This window comes from Ammospiza caudacuta, chromosome 3 (genome assembly GCF_027887145.1).
Source record: "Ammospiza caudacuta isolate bAmmCau1 chromosome 3, bAmmCau1.pri, whole genome shotgun sequence".
Lineage (NCBI taxonomy): Eukaryota > Metazoa > Chordata > Aves > Passeriformes > Passerellidae > Ammospiza > Ammospiza caudacuta.
Window position 1 is genome coordinate 14,476,967 of NC_080595.1, and position 14,687 is coordinate 14,491,653.

At 43.7% G+C, this 14,687-nt stretch overlaps 1 protein-coding gene across 1 annotated transcript in view; it reads left to right on the forward strand.

Moving 5' to 3' along the window:
* The window catches only part of SHLD1 (shieldin complex subunit 1), a 34,092-nt gene extending 21,059 nt beyond the window's left edge, over positions 1-13,033 (forward strand). Inside the window, exon 4 of the mRNA XM_058802142.1 lies at positions 11,576-13,033. Within this exon, the coding sequence (XP_058658125.1) occupies positions 11,576-12,093 (518 nt within the window). The 3' untranslated portion in view covers positions 12,094-13,033. The remainder of the gene's footprint in view (positions 1-11,575) is intronic.
* Positions 13,034-14,687: the final 1,654 nt, after the last annotated feature.

Below are 14,687 nucleotides of genomic sequence, written 5' to 3' on the forward strand. Positions count from 1 at the left end.
TGATGTATTTGCCGCAATCACAGAATCCAATCTGTTTGAATTACATACTCTTTAGGCCTTTTAAAACAAAATACTTGAGCTGATCCTGAACTTGTTGGGATTTAAAAGAAAATTATCCCAAGGTGTGATCTGCTAAATTATGTGGGCTGTCAAATCCCACCCAACAGTGTCAAATATGTGACAGCAACCAGTGTTAAATATGAACAAGGAGACTTGAGCTTGTGCTGGAACACAGCTGTCAGGAGTATCAGTGGTAAATTGCTAAACTTTCCTTTTTATTTGAAAAATGGAATCTACCTTCACTGTTAAGGATTTGTTTTATATCATACACATATCATACTTACACAATTTTATCATTCAATAAAAATGTAAATTTTCAGGCATTCATTATGTTAGATATTTGCTTTTTCATTTGAATAGGTGAATGGCTATATTAATATGGTTAATACTATTAATTATGGTTATATTAATGTTTACCAGGAGTGCTAATCACTATCATTAATTCACTGACATTTTAAAATGTGGTTGCACCTGTGTTCTCATCCAGATGCCAGGAGAGCAATGGGAATTGCTAAATGCCCCAGTTACACTGGTTGCTTCACATTAAAAAAAAAGGAGCTGTGCAGTTTTGGGAGTCTGATCAATAAACTGCAAATTCTGAACTTCCTGGTGTTTCCTCATATCTGCTTCTGTAGTCTCTCTAGTCCCTACTCAGGGAACAAATTCTAAACAAACACGAGCATCATTCATCTCCCTGCTCTGTGAAAGTCATACAAAGACTCCCACATCACCTTGAAAAATAGTTGGAGAGTAGTTCTTTACTATTTGTAAATGATCAACATATTTATACCTGCAAATATCAGATGGGTTAAGTTCTTAAAAGTTTCCTCTCTTTCCCTACCTTGCTACTTGTATGATTATTTTTGAATGAAGTGGGTATTTTCAGTTAGGCAATCTTAGGGTGTAAGGTGGATGAAAAATGTTTCATTTAATTAGGGATCAGTGGAGTTGCCCTAACTTGGTCTGGTGTATCTGTCCTTTTACTCACCTTATTTTGCAGGAATTAATTAGTTTTTCTGTTCACAAGTATTTGGTTGCAGTAACTATCACTAACCACAGTTCGTCAGTAGTTCAAGGAGTTGCTAAAAAGCTCTATGCAAGTGCTTCACACACAGCCCCAGGCTCTTTCCTGAGGTGTGTGCAGCCTCCTAGGAGAGCCATCCTGGTGCTGTGTGACAATAATATGGAATGGACAATGTTTTTGTTTATTTTGTTTGCTTTGTAAACAAGATTTCAGCTTTCACTTGCCTTCATAGTTTACCCAGAGTTGTATCCACAATTAATTCGGGTGAAATGTTTGATTTGGGGCAGAACTGAGGTTTGGGTGCCCCCAGATCTGCTCATGGCTAAGAAGCTTTCATAAAAAGCAGGACTAACAGGCTGCAGAGCCAGATAAAAGGATGTAAACAAGTCTGGAGTGACTGAAATCTTTGCTGTTTCCCTTTGAGGGCCAAGATGGGAGATGCCTGCATTGCCAAGCCTTCCTCGTGACTGGCTGAGGACAGAGTGAGAAGATGGGGATGGAGACTTGCTTGCTCAGTGTTTTTTCTTCTTTATAGCTTCTAAAGTCATACTCCTTGTCAAGGACCTTCTGCTCTGTACTTGAGGTTTTCTCAGTCCCTGCAGAAGCACAGACAGTACCACAGCCATGGCACCACCTAGAAAAAGCTGGGTAGGAGTGTGCAGCCCTGGGGCCTGAGGATTCACTCCCAATATCCTTCTTAACTGAAGTTGGAAATGGTTATAACTTTTCAGGTGCTTGGTTTATTAGCCACAGACAATTCCTGCAGGAAGCTGGTTGATTAAATGGCAAAACAATTCTGTTCAAAGCCCAATTTTGTCTCAAGCTAGTTCTGATGGAAGAGATTGTCTGTGATTCCCTCAACAGCATGTAGATAATTAGGCAAAAGCCCCTGTGTGGTTCTCAAGCCTCCAGCATTTGTGAATGGTCTATAAATGTGCCTATTGCTGTAGTCCAATTTCTGTTCATTACTTGATTTCTAGTAATGCTGCAGCAAAACTAGATGGCTCAAATATTTATTTAATATATACCTTTAAAGTAGCAAGCCAAAATGTCACAGACTAGTGTTGAGAAAATGTCTCCCCAGTTATTAAACTTGTATATCTTGTTTGCTTTTCATTGTAGTCTGTACAGTTTGTGTTTTGTCTCTTGAAAATTTCCTTGATGACTGTTTGATGTATCTGACACTGATTTTTTCAGTGTCAGGCTATTTAATTTATTAGCCTGTGGAAAGCTGATAGATGGAGATTGGTATCTTGCTTCCATTCTCATTTTTGAGTCCGTTTTTTGATTTTTAATCAATGTATGGTGCACAAGGCCCCACTGGCAATGCAGAAGAAGAAAGATGTCACAGTTTGGGGCTTACAGCCTCCATGGCTGGAGAGGATGTGGGTCTGCTCTTTTCTGTGCCAAGGCACTGGAGGCTGGCACATCTCTGCACAGCCTGTTCAGTGCTCACAGCCACATCAGGCCTGCAGGGAGACTGGGAAAATGGCTTATTCTGCCTTCAGATTTCCACCAGAATATCAGTAGTTGTATTTGCCTTTGTACCTGCTATTTGCTTGTGCTTTTTGAGATAATTTCTTTGTTGTATTTATTTTTCTATCCTTGCTTTTAAAAGAAGAGCAAGCCTTTTTGTGTTTGTCTGATGTGCAGCATATTTTCAGGAGCATGACATAGACTAGAAGCATGGTTTCAAAGCCATCTTATTGCAAGTAAATTCAGGAAACCATCTCTGCAAATGTTCCTCTGTTGTTCTTTCTGAAAGATCAATCCTGACTGGAAGTAAGGACCTTTGATCTGAAGAGGTACAGAGTGCACACATTGAGCTGTTCCACTCCCATCTAGAGGGAATCAGTCCATCTGTAAGCATTTCTTGCAGTATTCCCACACTCATGCTTCTAGCCTTAGACAAAAGTGAAAGATCTTGAAATCTGATAACTGCAAGGTACCCTCTTGTTCTTCTGCTGTAGAACTTGCAGTGATTCTGCTCCTGAAGAATTAAAGCTTAGATGGCAATGTTTTCCACAGAGCTAAAATATCTATGGCTTCTTTTAAATTTGGTAAGAGCATTTGTGTGTTCAGCACTCCTGAAAATCAGTGCACCAGTCTGAGATCTGAACCTAATTGTAAGCTGGTACAAAGTTGAACAAATTCACACAAATGCACCTAGGAGGCATACAAGTCTATAGGTAGGAGGGGTAAAAAGTTGAGAGGAAGATATATTTAACTGAGTTTCACCTTCTTCTGCCTTATTTCACTCTGTTTTCTACCTCTTTTCAATTTTGGAGTGTTTTCCCTTTCCCACAGCAGCTGTTTTACAATAGATCATACCCAGGCATCAACTCCACCTCAGGATTCAGGTCTCCAAGTGCAGGACTTCCCATGAAGATGAGCAATGACATTATTACAGGTCATAACTCTTTTGTTCTCAAAAGTATTTACAAGTAGTATAATTTCACCTGCAAGTCAAGAGGGATGCTTGAAAAATACCTTGCTTTGCAGGATTTTCTTGGTTAAGAAACTGCATTTCTGCCTGTGATTCCCAAGTCACTGGTGTGCACACGTGTGCAGGGCTGAAATGCCTATGAATCTCTTCAGTGTAACCTCTGTGTGTGTTTGTGGGTGTTGAGATTAATGAGTTGGACTTTCAAGTGCTATAACAGCAAGGGAAGGCAGAGTGCACTGAACAACCCCTCACCCCATCTCCTTTTCCAAGTTCACACAATCTGTGAACAAAGCAAATATTTTCCTAAATTTTATATAAGATGTCAGTCTTCTAGTCTGTTCTTCTTATTAAAGATCACTGCCATGGCAGGCTCTTCCCCTTGTGTTTTAGCTGTATGAGCACCATCATTTCCTGTTTTTCCAGGCAAACTGTCATAAACATCACTCTCCAAGGAGATGCAGAAGGTAGAATTTTGTAAACTGATGGTGGGACTTTTGAGCAGTTTATCTCCAGTGAGAGCTGTCTGTTTATTCTTGCCAAAGGCATTAGCTGGAGATTATTGGTGCTCTTGATTGCTGAAAATGTGTAACTGAATGAGAGACAAAGTATTTCATAGCTAAAGAAAGGATATTGCTCTGGGTTTTCTTCTCAATGATTGCAAATAGAGCCATACTTCCTCAATAATACTTGTAGTCTAGGGCTGTTTCCTGTCATTGCCACTGGCCATTACTGAATATTTCACATTTAGTGGCAGTTTTCCTCTTTTTATGTCAGCCCCATCCTCAAAATGGTGTTTACAGCACTCACTGTCCTGCCTGTTGGGTCCCATTCTTGCCTCTATGAAAGGGTTTGTTAAAGCCCAGAAAAATGGAATTTAATAACTCTCCCACATGTTGGTAGGTTTGGTTTTTTGGTGGGTTTTTTTTTGTTTTTTTTTTTTTTGCTAGTCTTGTCTATGGCTACTAATTCTCATCCAGACAGATTTTCAAATCCGCTTTTAATTTCAGCTCACAGCTTCATCAGTTCTGAATGACCACATCAGCAAAATGTCTAAAAGTTCAGTATCTTTCCTTTGTGAGCCTTGCCAGAAACAGGAAGGATTTCTCCCTGCTTCTCTTTTACCTTAAGAAACCATGGAAAATGTTGTCTTCAGACCCTCTTGCTCTCTAGGATAGGTATCCTTGGAGGACTCAGGGTCCCAAGGGTCTTTCTCAGTTCTTGGCTGAAGAGGTGGGCATAGAAAATCCTTTTCTGAGTTCTGGAGTTTCCTTGCTCTTAGTAAAATAGAGTTCCTTAGGAAAATGCTTCTTGGGTCAGAAAGCTAACAGTTCAGAAAGAGCTAACTCTACAGAATCAGCTGGGAGAAAAAAGAGACTAGACAAGACTGGAATTGACAATTTCTGGCTGGAAAAAAATATAAACAGAAATAACTATCATTTGCTTCATCTGTGCAATGTAACTAAAGTGAGAAAGCTTCTTCAGTCACCATAGAACAAGATTTTCTCCATAAAATTTTTATAAATCCTAAACAGTGAAAATTGGGTAGCATGATTGTTTCTCATTTGCTTCAAGCACCAGACTTTTATTCTGAAATAGGATGAGCCTAAAGACAAATACAATCTGGGGCTAAATTAGAGCCTTTCATGTATTAAAAAAGCAGTACTGCAAGTCATAGATCAAAAGAGGAAAAAATCCATCATTTTACTAAAAATCCTCCTGCTTGCAGGAAGACAGAAGTCAAATCTGATTCAAGTGATGAGTCTTCCCTGTGGGCAGAGCAGTGCTGTGGATGTGGTGATAAAGGACTTGACATGGGTGGAGAGCTCTGATTTTCACCAGCAGAGAAGGCAGAGGCTTGGCTTGGGGATGCTTGTGTTGGATCCTGTCTGTCAGAGCTGGAATGCCCACTGAGTGTTTGGGAAAGGAGAGGCTGCTCCAGCACAGCAATGTCTGTGCACCTGAGCTGCACTCTGCTGTTCTCACACTCACTTCCTGAGCTCTGCTAGTGCCTGGTTAGAAGCTGAGCAGTTAGCTCAAGGAGCCTTATCAGAGTTTCCTCTGGGAAATTGGTGCTTGCAGTGTTGCACAGACGTGGTGAGTCAGGCTCAGTCCCAAGACTTTGTGTGTAACAGGAAAGCAGCAGATAATTGCAGTTTAATAAAGCCCCTTGATGCCCTCATCTGCTGGATAATAACTCCAATTCACAGTTCATGTTTTCAGCCGTGTAAATTTAAAAAAATTATTATTTATGTTTCAAAGAAGGTTTACCCTAAATAATCGACTCTTTAACCTTAGGTCTTAAGCAGTGTTTGAGACAAATAGGAGGCTTTAGGGGTTTTTTACTGGCTTGGGAATCATGTAAATTAAACCACTGTAAGTATGCCTATTTGAAGAGTGCTTTAATTTGCTGTTAGTATTTTTAGAATGATTTTGAGCTCCAAGGGAAGGAGCTTTCTTGTGAAAATAAAATCTCAGGCACCCCAGTGTTATGTTGCAAAGACACCTGTGATCTTTGCAGTGACCCTGTGTGCTGTTGCACTTAGAGCAGCTGTTCACAGACAGTTACATCCAAAGCCTGGATGTGAAGTTACATCCAGAGCCCATTGCTCTGAGGCCTGGCTGAGGATGTGTCATCCTCCTCAGGCTCTGGGGGCACAGCTGGAAGTGATGGTGTTTATGAGCTGCTTCTGTCCATACCTCCTGCCCTGGCCTGTGGGGCCTGGTTGCTTAGGAACAGATCTGTGAGGTGGCAGTGGTGTTTATCTCTTGGCCTTCAGCAGATAAGGAGTGTTAATTTGTAGTTCATATTGCAGCTGACTTTCCCTGTGGTTTATTAAATCCAGTGTGTTTAAGCAGTGAAAGCTTTCATTGAGCTGAGTTTCCCAGCTGTATTAAAAGCTCAGCGCAGCGGGCGTCGGATGTGAGCTCTCAGAGCAGGGCAGGGTTTAATACCACTGTGACATTTCCAAGAGTGTCTAGGGGAATGCACTCTGCCTGCATATTGCATTTCAAGAGCACTTTACTATTTGCTAGCCTTTTTATTTTTCTTGAATTTCAGATTCCTAAGGGGGTTAGACTGAAAGGGAAGAGTTTTTATGCTTCCCTAAAATAACCGCTTACGTCTCATTCCACGCAAATTGAATCCCCCCCACAACTTTTCACACCACAAATGTGCAGCAGAAAGAAGAAAAAAAGCAGAGAGCCTGCCTCAGTACTGGGCCATAGCCAGTGCTATTCCTCTGTCACTGTCTCCCTTTTCTGCTCCAATCCCCAAATTCCTCCCATTTTCCTGCCTTTTGCCCACCTTCACTTTCTCCAGGTCTCCTGTCAGAGCAGCTGGCATTAGCAGAGCTCTTGGCCAGCACTCAGAGTCAGACACAGCCACATGTGCCACTCCTGTGGGCTGGAAGATGAAGAATATAGCTGGTTATGTCATGTGTAAAGCAGAGTCTCACAGATCCCATCTTGTGAGCTGCAGCCTACTGTAGATGACAAAGGGAGAAAGCTGGTTTGTGTGGCACCAGGGAGACAGCAAAGTAGCAAGGCTTATTATATTCTTATTTTCACTTTCAGTTCACAATTTAAATACCCACAAGGAACAAATTTACTTTGCTTATAACAGTCTTTTTGAATGATAATGTCATCAGAAATTTCATTTTCCCTTTGCCCAAGAAGTCAACAGCTGTTTTCTGCAAGGCAGAGATATTGTAATCTCTACAATTATTCAGTCCTGTACACCAAAAGGCATTAGGATCTGTCATTTACTCAATGTGATAAGTGTTTGTGCAGTATTTATACTTATTTTCTTGGTACTTGTCTTTTTGGTGCTATTGCAATTTAAATGTGGTAATAAAAATCCTATAGTGCAAATATATTTCGGCTCATGTAAAGGAATGGGATCAGCAGCTCACACATTTAACTGTTGTAATCAGAGGAAATGTTCTTAATGCAAGCAAGAGCAATAGAATTTGGTCCTCAAATGTCTAGATTTGCAATTTCTGAGTACTCAGGTGTGTGATTACTGGCAGGCTAAAGTGCTTTGTGAGATTGGGGTAGAAAGAGCTCCTGCCAAATTCTCCTAAAATTTCTTCTTTCTTCCCTGAGCAGAGAGGAATTGCACTCCCATGGTGATACATGCACTCCCACTGGAAAGGAGCCAGGTGGAAAGAAAAAAAAAAGCAAAAAGATGCTTTTCTATGCATCATGTGTCTCAAGTGCTCCATACCTGTAGGGAGCTCAGCTGCAGCATGGGACCTGTTCTCAGCCCCTGTGCAGATGGATGCAGCCCTGAACAGGCACAGGTTTGGGTCAGTTGGCAGCTCTGCTCTAGTCCAAGTAGGATCACCTCTCCTTGAGCTTTCCCATGCCATATGGACATGTCTGATGGAAGGACAAGGAGGGATTGTCTAAGAGCAGGGTGAGAGCTGGAGAAACTCTCAGGGACAGCATCTGTGTTTACTTTTCTGTTGTTACTGCACTTCATGGCAGCCACAGACCCTTTCCTGTGCATGATTGCAGTCACCCCAGGTAGATCCTGACAGGCTGGTAGGATAAGAGAAATAAAGCAATCTGTGAGAACTTCACTGTGCTTGAACAGAGTTATACAGAAACTCAAACAGCTACATTTTCTGTAAGTGCAACTAATAATATTGCTGCATTGTTGCCTCACTGAAAGTGGCCCAGGTTCAAAGCAGGATTTGGTTTTGTGCTTCAGGCAGTAGGGTTATGTGCTTGTACCAGATGGAGCTTTTAAATTTTCATCAGCAGGTTTATAAACACGAGAATATCTATCCTTTTATCTGCCCCCAGCTCTTTTACTAATTAGTTGCAAATGCTGAACTTCAATTAGCATGGAGTGGAGGAACAGATGAAATAATATACAATAATATACATTCTTACTCATGATTATCCATCATGTGAGAATGAAATAGACATTAATAATGACTGTTTCAGTTTTTTGGGGCTTTTCTATTGGTGCTTTTTTTCCCCCTTTAATACTTGGTAGTAAAAATGAGTGAAAATAGCTAAAAATAATGAGCCAGATTCTCTAGTGATGAAATCCTATTGCAGGCAGAGAAGTGAGAGTTTTCAGCCTTGCTCATCTTTGCCTTGACCCCTGTAGGTGTTGGGTCAAGCCAACACAAGGGTGTGTGACAGCTGTGTTGTTAAGTTTGCATGGAAGGATTTTACAAAGGCATTTATAAAACTACATTTTCCTGCTGCTGAGAGATGGCCAGAAAGGTCTGGGCTTTGAAGCAGCACTGCTGTGTGTTATGAGAGAATCCCAGATTTTCTGAGGGGTGCATGTGCATGGAGAGGCAAAGGGATTGATGAGTTGAATGCTGTCTTTGCCTTTAGCAGCATGTTTGCTGGCCAACAACCTGTGCTTGTGTGCTCCAGCTGAGAGGCTCTTTCTAGACCCTGCAGGCATCCTGTTGCTGTGCTTGTTGCCTGTGGTTTATAAATCATTCAGGAGATTTGTACCTTTCAACAGCAGCACCAGCTCTTTAGAGGGTATCAAGGAAGGGTGTCTACCTTAACTGGTAACTTTTAGGCAGGAAAAGGTTGGGGTGTATTCTCAAACATCAGTCTTGGCACACAGTTTGAGAATGTATTGGGAAATTGTCAAGAAAGCTGAGGAAAGGCAGCACTTTGTGAGGTATAGATTGGTTCTGGGAATTCTGCATCCAACTTTTCGTGTCATAGAATCATAGAGTGCTGAGGGGTTGGAATGGACCTTAAAAACCATATAGTCCCAACCCCTGCCATGGATAGGGACGCCTCCCCCTAGATCAGGCTGCTCAAGGCCTCATCCAGCCTGGCTTTGAACACTCCAGGGCTGGGACATCCAGCCCTGTTGGCTATCTTGCCTTAAGAAGACTTCGCTGGAAAAGTAATCCACTAGGAGGATAGGGCCTACTGTTGGGAAATAGAGATGCATAAATCTGAAGCAGTAACTGAAAGAAAACTGTTCTCACAATAATAATAATGATGATGAAATATGTTCTGACTAATCACACTCCAGAATATACCCCTGAGACACTTGCTGGTCACTTCTGTGGTGGGTTGTGCTTCAGCATAAGGATGTCAGCTTTGTGGGCCATACTGACTGTGGAATAAAAAGCAGTAAATCTCTGAAGTTGGAAAAGACCTTTAAAAACATTGAGTCCAACCATAAACCTCACACTGCCAAGTCCACCACTGAACCATGTCCCCAAGTGCCACATCTATCTACATGTTGTTTAAACACCTCCAGAGTTGGTGACTCAGCCACTTCCCTGGGCAGCCTGTTCCAGTGCCTGGCAACCCTTTCTGTGGAGTTATTTTTCCTAATACCCAAACTTAGATGGTAGGAGAAAGGCAAAGCAGCATTGCTGAAGTCTCCCCTGAAAACATGAAACCAACAGAATTTTTCTTTTCCCGAGTCATGGAGGCTTGGTGTGTGTAGTGGAGGCAGCTGCTGCTCTGTCACAAAATGTGGCTGTGAGCAGGAGGTAGCAAAAGGCCAACACAGCCCAGGGGTCTGCAATTGCCACAGTCCAGTGGCACTGGAGTCCCGTTGCCACTTGATTGAATTATCAGAGATGCAAGAGGCTTCAGTTCTAACCTAGCATGGGCTGAGGGGTTACTGAGGATAAATGGACCCATTCTCTGTTCTGCTATGCTGATGCCAGAGCTCACTGCTAAAAGAAGGCCACCAAGCTTTTCTTTGTACTGCATTGGAAGTGACACTGCAAGGGGAGGGAAAGTTCTATTTAAAATTGCATAATCAGAGATGAACTACAATTGGGAAGAAAGATCAAAGATGGGAAGTAGGGACAGGAAGAAAGAGATGAGGTACAGCGTGTCTGCACAGACAGCTTAATTTCACGTTAATGAACCCCTGCTTAGGAAGGGAAGGGTGGCTCTCTGTACCAGGAGAGAAAAACAGCCTTCTGCCACCACACTGAGACTCCCTTTGAACATGGTCTCCTACCAGAATGAAGAACTGCACTCTGCTTCACATCTCACGGAATTAGAAAAGACCAAGCTATTTTCTGACTGCCTGCATCCTGCTTATGTAACTTGCAGATGACGGCTGTGCAACCTCTGGCTGAGCCCTGGAAAATTTCCTTGTCGGTGACTCAGGTGCTTGGCACACGGTCTGGTGCAGTGGGCTTGGAGATGAGATTGCAGTCAGAGGCACTGCCTGGCCCAATTCAAGGTCTCTTTGTGGAATTTCTTCCTCCTAGAAGCTGGCTGATTGTCCTGGTCTTATCAATGCCGAGTGTCCCTGTTGTGCTATGTTAATTAGTGCAAAGCATCCCCTTGATTGCTGTGAAGCAAGAGAAAACCACAGCCCTGTTATCCAGAGATGTGGGTCAGCAAGGAAGGAGGAGAAGAGCTAGGCAAGAACAAATCCTTGGCCTTTGCATTGATTTTATCCATAAAAATTCCATCAGGGTGCGGGGAGAGCATTTAGTGCAGCGAGGCTGTAAAAGTGGGATTTCGTGGGGAAGCACAGAGTCCCCCTTTGCAGTCCTCATTCTGAAACTCCATGCAGTCACCAGAACAGTGCTGGTTTGGAGGCTGTGAATCTGGCTGAAAGCTGGAGGTCAGGACTGCACATTGTGCTGGAGTAAAGTTGAGAACTATTAAAAATAAGGATTAGACCCAGGGATGAGGGAAAAAACTGAAACAGATGCAGAAGTGTCTCAGCTGCAAACCAGACTTCCTTGTGGATCAGCTGTCATCTCCAGGAGCAGCAGAGCCCAATTTCCACCTCTTTGGAAGTGTAACTGAGAGGAGCCAGGAGATCTGTACCACCAAGTAGGTCCGGTCACTGCAGTGTCAAGGCTGGGACAACTGTGAGGTGCCCAGATCAGCCCATCTTACACCAACCTGTGCAGGAAGGCCCTGGGGCAGCCCAGCTGTGTTCAGAGCAGCACTTGGTTTGCTCATGCAAAGAGCCTGTGTGCCAGACTGCAGTGGGAGGGGGACAGAAAAAGGCTTTGCCACAGGGATGACCTGGTGACTAATGAATTTCATTGATCCTCTGCTTGCAGGAGAGAGCAATCCATCATCTGCAGCTCCTGCAGCCGGTTCTGCTGAAGGCCCTCAGGAAGCAAACGTGAGCTGTTACCTAAAAGCAGGGCTGTGTGAGCCCTCTGAACCTAATGATGTGCTCTCATGGATGCATGAACATGATGGTGCAGAAGATCCTAGCATCAGGGACTCTCTGGATGGCTTCTACAAAATGTATTGCAGAAAGCAGCCAGAGAGAGAGGATCCAACCTACGAGGCTGCCTCACGGTGTCTGTCACAGAAGATTTCAGAGCTGGAGCAAAAAGATGGGACAAAATACGTGTCACGATGCCTGCAAATGGCACAGCTGGTCTTGAACAGAGATGGATGTAAGATCTTTCCAAACCACCCCCCCTCTGCTTGCTTCTCAAAGCCAGCTGAAGGAGAAGTCTTGTTGGAAAACAGGAGGAGGACACCCGGACTCTCAGATGATGTCTTGCAGTTCCTCTTGGAACAAACACAGGCAGAACGTAGCCCTGATGTGTCACACGAGAAGTGAGCAAGACACTGCTTTGTTTGTGTCATGGAGGCTTTGCTTTCACTCCAGAAAGAGGTGAAATTTCTTGGATAGACATTGTTCTCCAAGCACCACCTTCAGCAGCAGCTGCTCCATGGAGGGTTTCACCGACACCTTGCTCTCTGAAGGGCAGCACTGCTTTAGGAGCACCTGTGTAACTGCCTGGGATGTGTTGACTGATGCAGTGTTTGTTGCTGGGACATCAAACATGATAATTTATACCTACCAGGCTTTTAAATTGGCCTGCATCCTTACCCCAGGGTAACAGTGGTCCAGCCCAAATTCAGCCCCTGGGTGAGCATTGCTGTCCAGTGCTGTTGGCAAGAACAGAATGTTTGAATGACCTTGGCATGGTGTGCTCCAGCCCTGCAGAGGGAAAGTTAAGATTTTGTTTGAATATTTGTCTCCACAGGGTGCCTGTTAGCTCTGTGTTTTTACCTACAGACATATAACCCCACAGTTCATTACTGCAATGCCAAGTGAGTTTTTCTGACAGAAAAAGCGTGTGTGTGCATGAGAAAGAGAAAATACAGCTCTGGGTATGCTCTCTGACAGTGCTTCTGTCCTATTTACCTCCTCACCATTACCTCCCCCAACAACCTTCCCTTCCTTTCTGTCTTTCATGGTGGTGCTAATGAGATCCCTGGGGGAAAGTTCCCTTTAAAATGAAATGGATCTCTCTGAGCCCAAAGAGGATGATGTCAGTCAGCAACAGAGCAATGAGCCCACACAGACACTTAAGGTTTCTCTCTCAGAAGCCTCCCAGCTCGGTGACTTCTTTGTTGCTTTACTGCCTCTGCCAGGCAGATAAATGTCTTTGTGCATGTTTTCCACCCCCTGGCCTGTGGACTGAAGAGCAGTTTGCTGTAGTGATGTTGTTTGCTGGCTGGGGAGGCCATTCTGCAGCGTGGGTGTGAGCAAGGAAGCACAGAGTGCCAGAGATGTGTTAAAGATGACAGCAGATGGGCAAGGGAGAAGGACAGAAAGGGTGGTTGGGGTCTCAAAGGTCACCATCAGTGTGGTTGCTCCAGTACAGCCACAGGGCTCACACCAGTTTTGGTATTTGATGTCCTGCCAGCCCAGCTGCAAGCCTCTCACCCACTCCCTGTCCACAGTGGCCAGATCTCAGAGTGGGTGTTTGTGTTCCTGCGTGTCACATTCCCTGCTGCAGTCCCACATGGGGCTGCTATTCCTGCCTTGCTGCCCCTGGCAGATTGGCACAGCTGCTGTGCTCTGCAGGTGTTTTCAGCAAAGGCAATGGAAATTTGGCTGCTGCCTTCAGTCAGAGCAGGAGGGGGCCCAGCTGGCTGCAAGTTATGGCCAAAGTCTTAGGACTTGGTTTAATTTCTCTTTGCAAATAGATTTATATTGGAAGTGCCTGGGTTTAGTTTCCTGTCCCTGAGTCATCATGGAACCAATACATTTAGCTTTGTGGTGGTCCTGCTCTTTGTGTTGCTTGCTTGCTTTTATGGCAGAGGTGTTGTACAAGTGCTGGAGGGCACACAGAATATTGGAGCAGACCTTCAGCAGCTCCCCCAGCATTACTCAAGTTAATGGTGCTAAGGGGAAAAAAAGAGGTGGGGATGCAGCATCATTTCTGTAGTAGCAAACAAACCCACAGGTTCTTGTGTATCAAAATCCAGATGAAAGCATCCTGCTGGCAAAAACTATAGAGAATGGTAATATCAGCTAGTTTAGCCACAGCTACAGCTGGCAAAAGCAAGCATGCTCCTGAGTGTGCTGTCAGTAATGACAGTAACATCATGGCCCCTCTGCCAGCTCACACTGCTTAACCCCACAGATCTGTCACAGCCACAAGGGCACAGGTTTGACAGATGTAGGGAGATACTGCTGAGGATGTGCAGGGAACAAGGAAGATCTTCATTGTAAATCACATGTTGTTGCTTTTAATCTTTGCCACTGTTTATGCTGTTCCACACAGTTAAATTAGCTGCTGTGCAAAGCCTCTTAACTGCCATTTTAAGGGAAGTAAGCTCCCATGAAGAGAGAGATGGAGAAATCAGAGGTCTGCATCTGAATCCCTTCAATTGCTGTTTTTGGTTTGTTGATGAATTGGTCAGTGCTTTAGGTTAGCTTGAAAACCATCTGGTCTCCTATTCAAACTTTTAAAAAATATTTTAATGTAAAAATAAAAGCCAAAGACATTCAATTTTCACAAAGAAAGCTTGTAGAAAAATAGGAAGTTCCTGCTCTTCAAGAGAGACCTGCTGCTACTGATGTTTGAGACATCCCTACTGGGTTTTGATGGAAGAGAAAAGAAGCTCAGAATGACAAAACAGAGAAAAGGTGGCTGCTGGAAGAGCATGAAGAGAGATACTGGCAGAGGAGAGCATGAAACTGTTCAATTTTAAGGACTAACGTAGGCAGAACAGACTGGATGCAGCTGAAAAATTTGGATTATGACTCATCTACAAATCTTGTCTGGCATCTTGCAGAGGACATGGTAATCTCTGTGCTGCTGAAACATGCAGTCTTTTGAGAAGTTTGCACCCCTCAGAATCAGGAATGCTGCAGCTCTGTGCACTGCTCACTTCCAGTGGGCCGTGGGTATGACT